This window comes from Sphaerodactylus townsendi, linkage group LG05 (assembly GCF_021028975.2).
Source record: "Sphaerodactylus townsendi isolate TG3544 linkage group LG05, MPM_Stown_v2.3, whole genome shotgun sequence".
NCBI lineage: Eukaryota > Metazoa > Chordata > Lepidosauria > Squamata > Sphaerodactylidae > Sphaerodactylus > Sphaerodactylus townsendi.
The window spans coordinates 95,055,686-95,068,578 of NC_059429.1; the positions used below are offsets into that span (position 1 = coordinate 95,055,686).

Consider the following 12,893-nt stretch of genomic DNA (forward strand, 5'->3'; position numbering starts at 1 on the left):
TTAGAAAAAATAACATGAATGTTACTAAAAACCAATAAAATATTTGGGCATATATATAACAGGACAAAATGATAATCTGTAAGAACATAAGAAAGAGCCTGCTGGATCAAACCAGAGCTCATCTAGTCCAGCAATCTGCTACCTGCAGTGGCCCACCAGATGCCTTTGGGAGCTCACATGCAGGATGTGAAAGAAATGGCCTTCTGCTGCTGCTGCTCCTGAGCACCTGGTCTGTTAAGGCATTTTCAATCTCAGACCAAGGAGGATCAAGATTGGTAGCCATAGATCAGGGGTAGGGAACCTGCGGCTCTCCAGATGTTCAGGAACTACAATTCCCATCAGCCTCTGTCAGCATGGCCAATTGGCCATGCTGGTAGGGGCTGATGGGAATTGTAGTTCCTGAACATCTGGAGAGCTGCAGGTTCCCTACCCCTGCCATAGATCAACTTCTCCCTCATAAATCTGTCCAAACCCCTTTTAAAGCTGTCCAGGTAGCCATCATCACCTCCTGTGGCAGCATATTCCAAACACCAATCACACGTTGCATGAAATTTTTTTTCCTTTGATTAGTCCTAATTCCCCCCCCCCCCCCGCCCAGCATTTTCAATGTATGCCCCTGGTTTTAGTATTCTGAGAAATAGAAAAAAATTCTGTGGACATTTTCTACCCTATGCATAATTTTACAGACTTCAATCATATCCTCCCTCAGACGTGTCCTCTCCAAACTAAAGAGTCCCAAACGCTGCAGCCTCTCCTCATAGGAAAGGTGCTCCAGTCCCTCAATCATCCTTGTTGCCCTGTACAAAGATAATTATCAAAAAAGTTGGACAAATATCAAGAAATATCTTCAAAGATTAGAAGAATTAAAAATTTCCTGGTTAGGCAGAATTTCTGCATTTAGAATAAATATATTACCAAAGCTGGGGTTTTTTAAAAAAATTGTAATGTTATCCTTTTATATAGATGAAAACACTTTTAAAATGGTAGAGAACAATAAACATATAAAATTTTATATGAACTGGAAATAAACCAAGAGTAACATTTAACATATCACAAGATGAAAGAGGGAAAGAGAGATTTAGCTGTACCAAGCATTAAATTGTACTGTTAGACCACCATACTAATCTTTGTGTCAGACTGGATTATTAATCCAAATCAAAAGAATGTAAAACTGGAAACATTTGACATTAAAGAAGGAATACATAACTATTTATGGATTAAGAAGTCATTAAGAACAATTCAGAATCAAGATGGAAGGCATATTTTGAGAGATGGTTTGCTAAGAATATGGTTTCAGTGCAGTGGTGGAATAAGCCCGCCAACTTCACCGTTGACATCACTAGTTGATGTTTACTGTAATAACATCACAAAGAAGAAAATTGATTATGTAATACTTGAGAATATGATGGACAATCTAGGAAAAATAAAACCTGGGCAAATCCTCAAAGATGAAAAGTACTCTGTGATTATTATATCATCAAATGGTATTAAAATTGAGAGAACTAATAGCCCAAGAAGGTGGTCGATTAAGAAGGAAGACAGCTTTCAAACAATAAATCACTGGAGAGTCCAGACATTTATTAGGAAAAAATTATCAGATGTCAGTGTAATTTAACACTGAAACAGAGCAAGTAAAAGCTTGTATGAAAAGTTCTCTTCCTCTCCATGAGGACTTGAGAAGCAGTGGCAGCAAGGTGAATAGAATGCATGCAGTTCTCTCCCCTCCTTCAGCCAGCCTTCCCCAAATCCACGTGTAGTTGGTAGACACTGTCAGGATGGAGAGAGAACTTCAACTGAATGCGGAGTTTTAATGTTCATTTGAATTTCTTTCCCCACTCCCATTGGTGTTTCCCAAGTCCACACTGTTAAAGAGCATTCCAGACCTCTCAGCAGTCTTTCCCTGATATCTTCCCAGGCTTGAGAGTTTTAGAAATGTTTGCATTTTATTTGTTTTATGCCAAATAAAGGCTAAAGAAAGAAAAAAGAAATGTTTGCTGGCTTGAGTTACCAGTGCTTCCGTGTAGAGAGTCTTAATCTAATCTGCTCCTGGTCTTTGAATATAGTGAATGTGCTAGTCTTTCAAGACCAGCATTAGTGTTGAGAAGCTCTGATAAGGCTAGCTTCCATTTACACCATTTTATTTGTTCTTAGTCATACTTTTCTTCAAAGTATTATTGCATGTTAATTTGACTCTGTATGAGAAATATCTTTTTGGCAACCCCATGTATGGAATAAACTTGATTCAAAGAGTTCAATGGAAGAATTCTTAGTATGTGGGCATGAATAGAGGCTATGAACCTGTGGTTGACCAAATCAAACAAAAGAATCTCATAAAATGGCCCACAATGAGGAAAGGCAGATATTGTACATTTTGGGGGAATTTCCACAACACGTATTCAATATGTAAAAGTATGTGCTGCTTATTTTAACACTTAGGAAGCTAACCTAAACATCTTGAAACATGGGGATAGTGGTATTGACCTACATATTGGTAGTTATAAAGATTACTGTGGAGATGTATATGAAATACATTTTGATCATTTGAAATGTTTACAAGTGCTTAATTGTGGTGGTAATAATAGTGTTTTTAAAGCAGTAAGTAGAATTGATGGTGTCACTAAAATGAATCATACCATGCATCTTTCTGGTACGTGATGTGAAATGTATCAGTGCCACCTACTGATGGCCTTCAGCAGATTTCATGCTAGCAAGTGTCTAGTCTCAGCATAACTACGTAACACACATAAATCAACTCATTCCCTTTCCTCTGGAAGATAGTTATTTGAGGGAAGACTAAGAGTCCATTACCTAACAATATCTTCCACATTCCTTTGAACATTTTATTGAAATGAAACCAGACTTTATGTAGTTCAGATACATCTTTTGAGTACAAAATCTCCATACTCCAGAGCTGAATTTGGTTGTTGATAATACATGCTCATATGTAAAAAAATTTTTTAATTATTATTGGATCTATTCATCACCCTCCCCTGAGAGGTTCAGGCCGGTTTCCACCATTCAATAAAACAATACATAAAACTTTTAAAAGTATCTTCTAAATTTTAAATATATCAGCATAGACTGCCACAGGCCATCAGTTTGTATGTGGATCCTATCTTCTGTTGTAAGGGGGCGTCCAGGGACATGTGACTCCCCATGTCTCCATTGCAGGTATGCCACTGCGGCCAGGGCTGAAAAGACCCTGGTCCTGGTCGAGGCCAGCTGGACTTCCCTTTGGGAGGGAATCACCAACAGATTTTCATTACTGAACACAGCAACCTCTAAAGGATGTAATAGAAGTGAATAAAGTGGGTGATGAACAGCATCTTGACTCTCTTCTCTCCCCAGTGATTCCTCATAAGATTGGCCGTGTCATTGAAGGGAGCCCAGCTGATCAGTGTGGGAAACTGAAGGTGGGAGACCGAATCTCAGCAGTGAATGGGCAGTCAATTGTAGACCTCTCACATGAAAATATTGTGCAGCTGATAAAAGAAGCAGGAAACACTGTCACACTCACTGTCATTGCTGAGGAAGGTAAGCAAGTGTCAGCTGTTTTTGTACTGTTGCACTGGAAATTTTCATTAGGCTGCATATTTTACATAACTGGCAGTATAAGGAAAATATTTGACATGCTGCATTATGTCTACATATATATGACATCACATCATATCATAGTCAGTAATAAGTAAAGGAGTGCCTCTAATCTGGTGCATATAATAAATTCTGTTAACAGATGAGGGAGGAAGAGCATTTACTGAAAAGGATATTCTGTAAGAACCATATATCACTTGACACGCTTTCACACAAACATGACTAAGCTGAGCTCCTTAATTTGCCCATCTGTCTGGTGTCAGATTTCATGAAGTCCAGGAGGAAAACCTATCTTAATTGTACTCACGGGGCCAAACTAGGACAATACAGGTTTTAATGAGTTGTATTCAGTTCCCTGTACCCAGCTTGCTTTTCCCTGCAGCTTCACAGCAGCTACAGAGAGCATGTGGGGGGTCTTATTTGTATTGGGACAACAACATGGGGAAAGAGGGAATTCCTACCCTACCTTCTTCATAATTTTCCTGATTTTAAACAGCTGTGGAGGGCATTGCCTCCCCATTTTGGAGTTGTACACGGAGCATTCATGCACATGCAGCTCCAAAATTCACTGAAGCCATTTTGGCTTAGTGAAACAGTGGGGGGGGGGGGGAGGAAGGAGCACCTTTCCCACACTATGGTGCCAAGGTGAATCAGATCCCCACATACATTTAAAACTGTGTTCCCAAAGCCTCTGTCTGGTTGCTAAAAATGCAAACCAGGTCTAGGGAACTCAGACCCAACTAATTAAAAAACACATTGTGTAGTTTGGCCCTTAGTTGAATTGTGTCGGAGAGATTCTGCTATGCAGAAACCTCCTTTACAGCTACATTTGAATGGAATGAAGTCTGCTGGTGGAAAGGAGGGAGTAGAGGGGGGAATGCAACTATTTTCTACTGTTTCCTGGGTGCCTTAGAGGTGGACTTGTTGCCCTTGTTCTTCCCTCTTTCTTTTCAACAACTTCAATGGAAGTCTCCTAAATGAGAAAAAAAATGAAGTGATTGATACTGAAACCACGGGTGAATCCAGTGCAGCCTGAAAAGAACTCCAGCAGAAAACAGCCTAGCAAATGCCTTTTTAGCAGTCACCTCCCCAATATTATGAATGCCATAGTCATGTACTATGAAAGTATACTGATTTACCTGACTTTATGTTCTCCAGACACAGAAAGTGGAGAATCTCTTTAAGACATATATTGTCGAAGGCTTTCACAGCCGGAATCACTGGGATGTTGTGTAGTTTCCGGGCTGTATGGCCGTGTTCTAGTAGCATTTTCTCCTGACATTTCACCTGCATCTGTGGCTGGCATCTTCAGAAGATCTGATGGTAGAAGCAAGTGGAGTATATATACCTGTGGAATGTCCAGGGTGGGAGAAAGAACTTGATTTGCATGTGTTGAGTGGGATCCACTCATTTTAGCATGTGAGTAACCATGAAGATAGCATAATCAATTAGTGAGGGCATCTATACAGTAGTAGCCTGGCTGCTAGAACACGACCATACAGCTTGGAAACCACACAACACCCCTCTCTTTGGGACAAGTGAAGGATTTAGCTATAACCTCTCTAGCTGTATTTTAAAACTCTCCCTCTCTACCCCCACCCCACAGACTTTCTAGGACTTCAGATAAGTATATCACTGACACATCCACATTTGGTCCTGATTTGTTCCCTTCAACTTTTATAGGCAGTTAGAAAATGTTAGACTGCAAAACAGTCTAATCCTCTAGCTCACAAAATGAAATATTTGCTGGGATGTGTTTCTAGGGCATTTAATAAAACTTGCTATTGTTATTTTTCCAGAAAGGTAATTTTTTACAATTTTGAATAATAAACACATTAAGCCTGCATGCTAGTAAAAAATGGATCCTCTTACTTCATATTTACCACAAATATTTAGCATGTTCTCATAGTCTGTTATACAAAATATCAACTATTTAATTTACTCATGTATCAAGTCTTGCAGCAATGAGGTTTTTATACTTATGTATTCCATTATTTTTCAATAAAGGTGCTTAGATTTTTTTTTTCAGAATTCTAATTCATTTTATGCCAAAGGAGGGGACCTCAGAGCTATTACTCTAAATGCAAGTTTAATGCCAGTAAAGTTGAGGCTGTTTTAGTCTCTTTTGCCTCTAGGTTAGAATCCTCATCATCTCAGATAAATTGCATCCCTTCATCCTGAGAAAGGTACCCATTTGTTGAAACTTAAAAAGTGTATGCAATTTAATGTTTTCAGGGGTTTTAAAGAAATGTTGCAAATACAAAACACAAATATGAGGATATACAATGGAATATGTCACCCAACTACAACATTAAAACTGACCAGCAATCAAATGTGTGTTGTGGTTGGCAGAATAGGAACAGAATGTGGTATTTTCTTTAAAGGCTGCTGAAATCCACATGGCTCAAAAAGTGCCAGTGTTTTGTTAAAATTCTTCAACCTTGAGTTCAGTTCAACCAGACATACAGATTCACTACAAGTGGGCAGCAAAATTCCAAATCATAAAACACTTGGTGATTGCAATCATGCTACCCAGGAAAGACAATTAATACAAAAATGTGAAAGATAATTAATACAAAAGACAATGTCACACAAAAGTGTGAACATAGTCAGTTTCACATTTGAGGGAACAGGCCACCTATTTCCACTGGCCAGTCAGTAGCAATAAGAATTGCAGAAATACAAACAGTTCTTGAAACATAGGCTAACATATCAGCCCAGCCATAAATGACTTTACTTTTCCCTATGGTTGTATCCATGAATATGAACCTCTTAAACTACTGAAAAACCTATTTTGAAACCTTCTGTCTTTCCCCTTTAGCACTGATAAATGTAAATTTTTAATTCTTCTTTCCACTCGAATAGTCTTTTCAATTCTAAGGAAAAAAACCCTCTAAATTACGCTTCATGCTCCAGGAAGCATTCTTTTAATATTTGTACAAAACAGTCATCCCCAGTCATGTAGAAAGTGAAAAATGCACACAGGGGGATTTATGCAGACAGATGGGCTTTTCCTTACCTGTGCTTATTAATTAGAATTCTGAATGTAAACCGGAAGAAAATGTTGGCATTGGTCTCTGTGAAAGATATTTCTTCCAGACACATGTCATAGTAAGGCCAAGGAATCCTGTATCGAAGTCTACAAGGCCTGGAATGGCTGGGAAATAGAATGTAATAATATGTAGTAGTAATATGTACAGAACAGTAGTCTTTACCATAATGCCTTGTAAACGTAAATGAATTTACATTCTGAAAAAAAATCATTAATTCACACTGAGCTTCTCCAGAGTGAAATGTCTGCAGGCCTTATCACTGCAAACATTCTCTTTTTGGTTTACAGCGAGAATTTTGAAAGATTTACTGCTTTGCTTTGAATGTCTCTTTAGCTTAAAATGTGCCCTTAAAAATGAGGAGGGGGTCAGTTAGGCATTGCTGTTTTCTAAGTAGGAAAGTCAGCTTTATATTTCAGAGCATGTTTGTTTTATAAGTGTAGTTGGACTTCCTTCGAGGTTCTAATCAATGTGCTTCCTGGGTTAGAGGGAGAGGCACTTCCTTAGAGAATTTTATTAACTGGCGAATTGCTGTGTGGTTTAAAGGTTTTTATTAGCCTTGCCACAAGAGTTCTTAATATATTAAATAATCAATATATTCACATGCACTTCAGGAATAGTTATTAACTGTTTCCAGTTAGTGGTTGATCCATTCCAGGAGAGGCAGTTGCACTGGATATTTAGAAAGTGCAGTGGGTAATACAAGAACCGTGGTTTAACTCTTCCTGTATATACAAGGGTATCTGTTATCTTCATTTGTGTCTTCATTAGAGCACCGTGGTCCCCCTTCGGGAACAAATTCTGCCAAACAAAGTCCAGCCCTTCAGCACCGACCAGTAGGAACAGGACTAGTCAGCTCTGTGACCACAGAGAGGTATGTTTATGCTTTTCTGCTAGTTTCTTTTAGTTCATATATTTTGTATGAAATAGTCTGTATTTATAATCTTATGGTATTCACATTTAATTTTTTTGTGGTGAAAGTAATTTCTGATTTACAGAAAGCTTGCGGCACAAGATCCGCTTCACTTCAGACTGTAAGGGGATCCGTGCTACCTCAGGCTTTTGGCTGGGTTACAGCAGTGAGATATGTGTAGGGATTACAACAGTGAGATATGTGTAGTGGCTGGTGGCAAATGTGACAACCTATTTGCTTATAGAGATAAGCCAACATGATCCCATTATACCTACTTATGTCAAGCGTTGTCTTTAGGAGAACTTGGGAAAGTTTCATTGGATGTGTTAGTAGAGTCTGCAGCACAGACTATCTAGAGCAGTGATGGTGAACCTTTTCGAGACCGAGTGCCCAAATTGCAACCCAAAACCCACTTATTAATTGCAAAGTGCCAACACAGCAATTTAACCTGAATACTGAGGTTTTAGTTTAGAAAAAATGGTTGGCTCCGAGGCGTGTGTTACTCGGGAGTAAACTTGGTGGTAGTCAGTGGCTTTGTTTTGAAGCAACCATGCAACTCTTCCAACGGGTGAATCACAAGCCTAGGAGGGTTTACTCAGAAGCAAGCCCCACTGCCAGCAATTGAGCTTACTCCCAGGTAAAGGATCGCGCTTTAGTTCTTCACATGAAAATCACCTGTGCCATAGGTTCGCCACCACTGATCTAGAGTATACAGAACTCATTCATAGGCTCTAAGCTGCTATAGAGACATTTATTGTTTATTGCTTGTTGCTACTGGTAGTACTTGCAGAGGTAGCTTGTTTGTATTTATTACTTGTTCCAGTGGTGGGCTGCTCTGAAAGTTAGTACATTATATACAACCTAAATCTGTTTACAGAGGACTATTTAGAGAAGACTGCTGGTGAAAATATAAAATTTGCTTATATTCCAGATTTTACTGTGTTCATGGAGCCAGTGTTGGACAGAGCAAATAAAACTGCAATTCTGCTGTTTGAGTTTGTCAAAAATTATTGCAAGCACAGAAGGCCTTGCTCCTGCTTAAGTAGCTTTGGTAGAATACTCTAATGTCTATAACCCATACTGGTCAGTGCCTTCAAGTACTTCTGTGTTGCTGAAGGCATTGCTGCTTAACTCAAAACCACCATTATGTAGCTGCACAAAGGTGGTAAAAACAACTCTTAATGCCCCTCTGGTTATTTCAATCTCTGGTCAGAACACTTTGCTTTCTTAAAGGGAAAGGTGAGAAAGTGTATAATGGAGGGCTTCTTGAAAGAGGCAGGCATGTTTTTTCCTCTGGATCCCTAGTAAACTATATCCTATTAAGAATGGCAGGAATGATATATAGAAACCACAAAAAATTAACTGAAATTATAACCACACATAGAGCCGCTCAATTATTAAAGAACACCTGAGAAGATTGACTCCACTGTGTTTAACTGTAATTATTCTGAGCCTATAAAATGCATATCATAACTGAAATTCCTCCTTCAGTTTTTAACTAGTTGTAGACAAAACTAATTCTAGTTCTACCTAGTACAAAACTCCTATGATAGTTATTCCAGGCATAATATCTAGTAAGAGCGGGCCAAAAGCCTAATAATATGAAAATTCATAGCTGAGTGAAGTATAATTTTAGTGAGTACCCCACCTTTCCTGCAAGAAAATGAGGTACATGGTAAAATTCTGACTAGTCTTCCGTATTTTTGTCCTTTCTGTCTTTGAAATTAGTCATGCCCCAGATATTTTTTGCACATGTCAATTCTATTACACTACATGTTTTGTAGCCTGTATTTTTTGCGCGTGAAGTAAAACTTATCACGTGTAGTGGTCTCTTAGGTCCTGTTTAATTTTATAAATGGATACAATATATCCATGAAGAAGGTAATCTGGACAGTTGATTGCTCATGTCCACAGATTCTGGTAAACGCTCCTGGAAATCCACCCCTACTTTGTTTGTATAGAACTCAATAGCATCCCAGTTACTACCCCTTTCCTGTCTATTGTAGAGGTACTACAGAAGCTGATCTTGGAAAAGAACAAAGCAACTGCTACAGGCATTTCTCACCATCAGAAATCAGTGCAGCATCTACCATAGGAAGCAAACATTCTCAGGTATAGATTTTTTTCCTTTTCCATTTAGTTGCACTGACTTTGTTCAAATTATCTTTGTAGCAAATATGGGTATAGGCATAAAAATGTATTCCCAGCAGGGTGTGTTGCTTCCAAAATACCCCATGTGCATTTAGCTATATATCCAGTGCCTATCTGACACAGTGAATTAAAGGACGCAGCTGCTAAGCTTGTAGCAGCCTGTGGGGTGGGGATTAGTAATGTAACAGTGGAGGAATTCCATTAAAAATTTTCAGGGGCTGATTTGAAAGCAGACCCTATGAAATAATATTTTCCATTTTAACCCCCAAAAGGAGGAAAGGCTATCTGAGCTAAATTTCTGTCCTTCATTTGTATGTGTATTTTGTTTGGGTGGGGTGAAGAAAAAAATATTTCAGTAGCAATCAGCTCTTCAAGTGAATGTCTGGTTGAGAAGTGGGCATGTCTGGTAGTCTGCTGAGGAATGTGGCCAAATCTGTCAGTACTTAAATCCAGAGACTAGAGCTATGAACTTAGAGAAGACAGATTTTCTGCAAACCTGAGAAAAGCTCCTGCTTTCAGAAAAATCTGAAACTTCAAAAACAAAGTATACTGGGGTGGAGTTAACCCCCACTGCCAAATAATTTGTAAGTTTAAGAAACTATTCCAGCCGAGAGCCAGCATGAAGTAGTGGTTAAGACCAGGTGGATTCTAATCTGGAGAACCGGGGTTGATTCATCACTCCTCCACATAAGTGGCAAAGGCTTATCTGGTGAACCAGATGTGTTTCTGCACTCTTACATTCCTGCTGGGTGACCTTGGGTTAGTCACAATTCTTTGGAACTCTCTCAACCCCACCTACCTCACTAGGTGTCTGTTGTGGGAAGAGGAAAGGAAAGGAGCTTGTAAGCCACCTTGAGTCTCCTTACAGGAGAGAAAGGTGAGGTATAAATCCAAACTCTTTTAAAGCCCTCTCAGCAACCATTGTTGAGGTTGCTAGGCAGCCACAACTAATTTATTTGATACTGTCAGCCTTTGAACCTTGATTTCTAGCAATAAAAGGCAGGGGCATGGTCCTTTTCAGGGCTGTTTTGGCCTTTGAGGCAGAACTAATTGCAGCTAGGCTTAGATGCAAACACTAAGTTATTTGATACCCCACATATTGTATGTTTCAAACAATGATAGCTGGAGAACATGGCTTTTGTCACCCCCTTTATCCCTGGCAAGGTTCCCCTCCCGAATTCCCAGGAAAATTGTGAATAATATTCCCCAAACTGAGGCACCCCAAGGTCGGCAGCAGATAGTAAGAGAGAGCCACCTGGCTTCCTGTTCCCACGAGATAGCAGATATGACTCTGTTTCTCATTGGATCAGGGTGTCAGTGGAAAGCCTAATTATCTACAAAGCGTGTGAAACCATAAAGATCAAGGAAAGAATACCTCAGATGGCAGTAGTAACAGATAGGAGGCTGCTTATATATCTTTTAGCAGCATTTGATTTGTAGTGTTAAGCAGTTATGATACGGTAGGAGTGCATCTCAGTCATATAGATACAAACCCCCTGACAAGAACAGCATTGCACTTACCTGTGTAACAGTGGTTCATCAAGTGGACTTCTGTGCAGGCACACATGGTCATGCCCTCGGACTGTTCACTAACAAGACTTTTTGTTCAGGTGATATCTTTACTGTGAATCAGCATCAGGAATTTAGCTGTCTATTTAGACTTCTATTGCCAGAATTAAAGCTGAACCTCACAAGCACTCTCCATTATACCCCACGTCATGCCCCATGTCATACACCACCCCTGACTGCCCATTCCCAAGTGGGGGATGGTCCCGCACCGGTCCCACAGTCCAGAGACATGATCCAGAGACAAGGCGGCCTACTCCAGGTCAAAACCTACATTCCCCACCACTGACAGAAATACAACAGCAGGTGCCTAACGAGTTAATAATAGGGTTGGTCAATACCAGCCAGATTCGTTCCAATTCGGATTCGGCCCAGATTCGGATCAATGGATTTGGATTGGCCAAATTCCGAACCTTGCAGATTCGGACTGGCCCGAATCTGTGGGAAAATCCGGGAATTTGGGGTGCGTTTTAATTTTTTGGTGTTTATTCACATTTCAGCCTTCAGGGGGCGCATTTTGTGACATATTGGCACCAAAATTTCAGGGTATAATCAGGGGACTGTCCTGATGATACCCCCCCCCCAAAGTTTGGTGCAGTTTGGTTCAGGGGGGCCAAAGTTATGGACCCAAAAAGGGGGTTCCCCATCCCCCATTGTTCCCAATGGAAGCTAAAGAGATGGTGGCTACCACTTGGAGAGTCCATAACTTCAGCCCCCATAATCCAAACTGCACCAAACTTGGGGGGTGTCATAAGGACAGCCTTCAGATGATACCCTGAAATTTTGGTGCCTATATGGCTAAAAATGCATCCCCTGCAGGCACCCCCAGAAATTTAACCAAGATTCTTTGTTCTTTAGTGACTTCTGTATTGCTGTCAATGGGGAATTTCTGGGGGTGCCTTCAAGGGGCGCATTTTTAGACATATCGACACCAAAGTTTCAGGGTGTCATCTGGAGACTGTCCTGATGACACCCCCCAAGTTTGGATCATGGGGGCTGAAGTTATGGACTCTCAAAGTGGTAGCCAACATCTTTTTTAGCCCCCATTGGGAACAATGGGGGATGGGCCAGGCCCCTTTAGGGTCCATAACTTTGGCCCCTGAACCAAACTGCACCAAACTCTGGGGTGTAATCAGGACAGTCCTCTGATGATATCCTGAGTTTATGTCAGCTTAGTTTTTTGTAATTCTGGTTTGTGTTTTTTCACCACTCACCTCACTCCAGGCTTCATGTGGAGGAGGTGAAAACACAAACCAGACTCTTTTAGTTAGTAGCACAAACTTCAGGGTATCATTTGAGACTGTCCTGATGATGCTCCCCTTAAGTTTGATGAAGTTTGGATCATGGGGGCCAAAGTTATGGACTCCCAAAGCTGTAGCCACCATTTTCTATTAGCCCCATTGGAAACAATGGGGATAGGGCACACCCTTTGGGAGTCCATAACTTTGGCCCCCATGATCCAATCTTCACTAACATGGGGCATCATCAGGTCAGTCTCCAGATGATACCCTAAAAGGTTTGGTGCTGCTAGCCTTAAGAATGGCACCCCCAGAAATTCTACTGACAGAAATGGATTGTGTAGATGTAGAACAAAGAATCTTGGACAAATTTCTGGGGGTGCC

The 12,893-nt window shown here is 40.3% G+C and overlaps 1 protein-coding gene across 7 annotated transcripts in view; it reads left to right on the top strand.

Moving 5' to 3' along the window:
- MAGI3 (membrane associated guanylate kinase, WW and PDZ domain containing 3) overlaps nt 1–12,893 on the top strand; it is a 204,678-nt gene that overhangs the window by 169,742 nt on the left and 22,043 nt on the right. For all 7 annotated transcript variants that reach the window (XM_048498947.1, XM_048498949.1, XM_048498948.1 and 4 more), the window contains exons 16-18: nt 3,349–3,534; nt 7,413–7,515; nt 9,561–9,666. In XM_048498947.1, the coding sequence (XP_048354904.1) occupies nt 3,349–3,534; nt 7,413–7,515; nt 9,561–9,666 (395 nt within the window). The remainder of the gene's footprint in view (nt 1–3,348; nt 3,535–7,412; nt 7,516–9,560; nt 9,667–12,893) is intronic.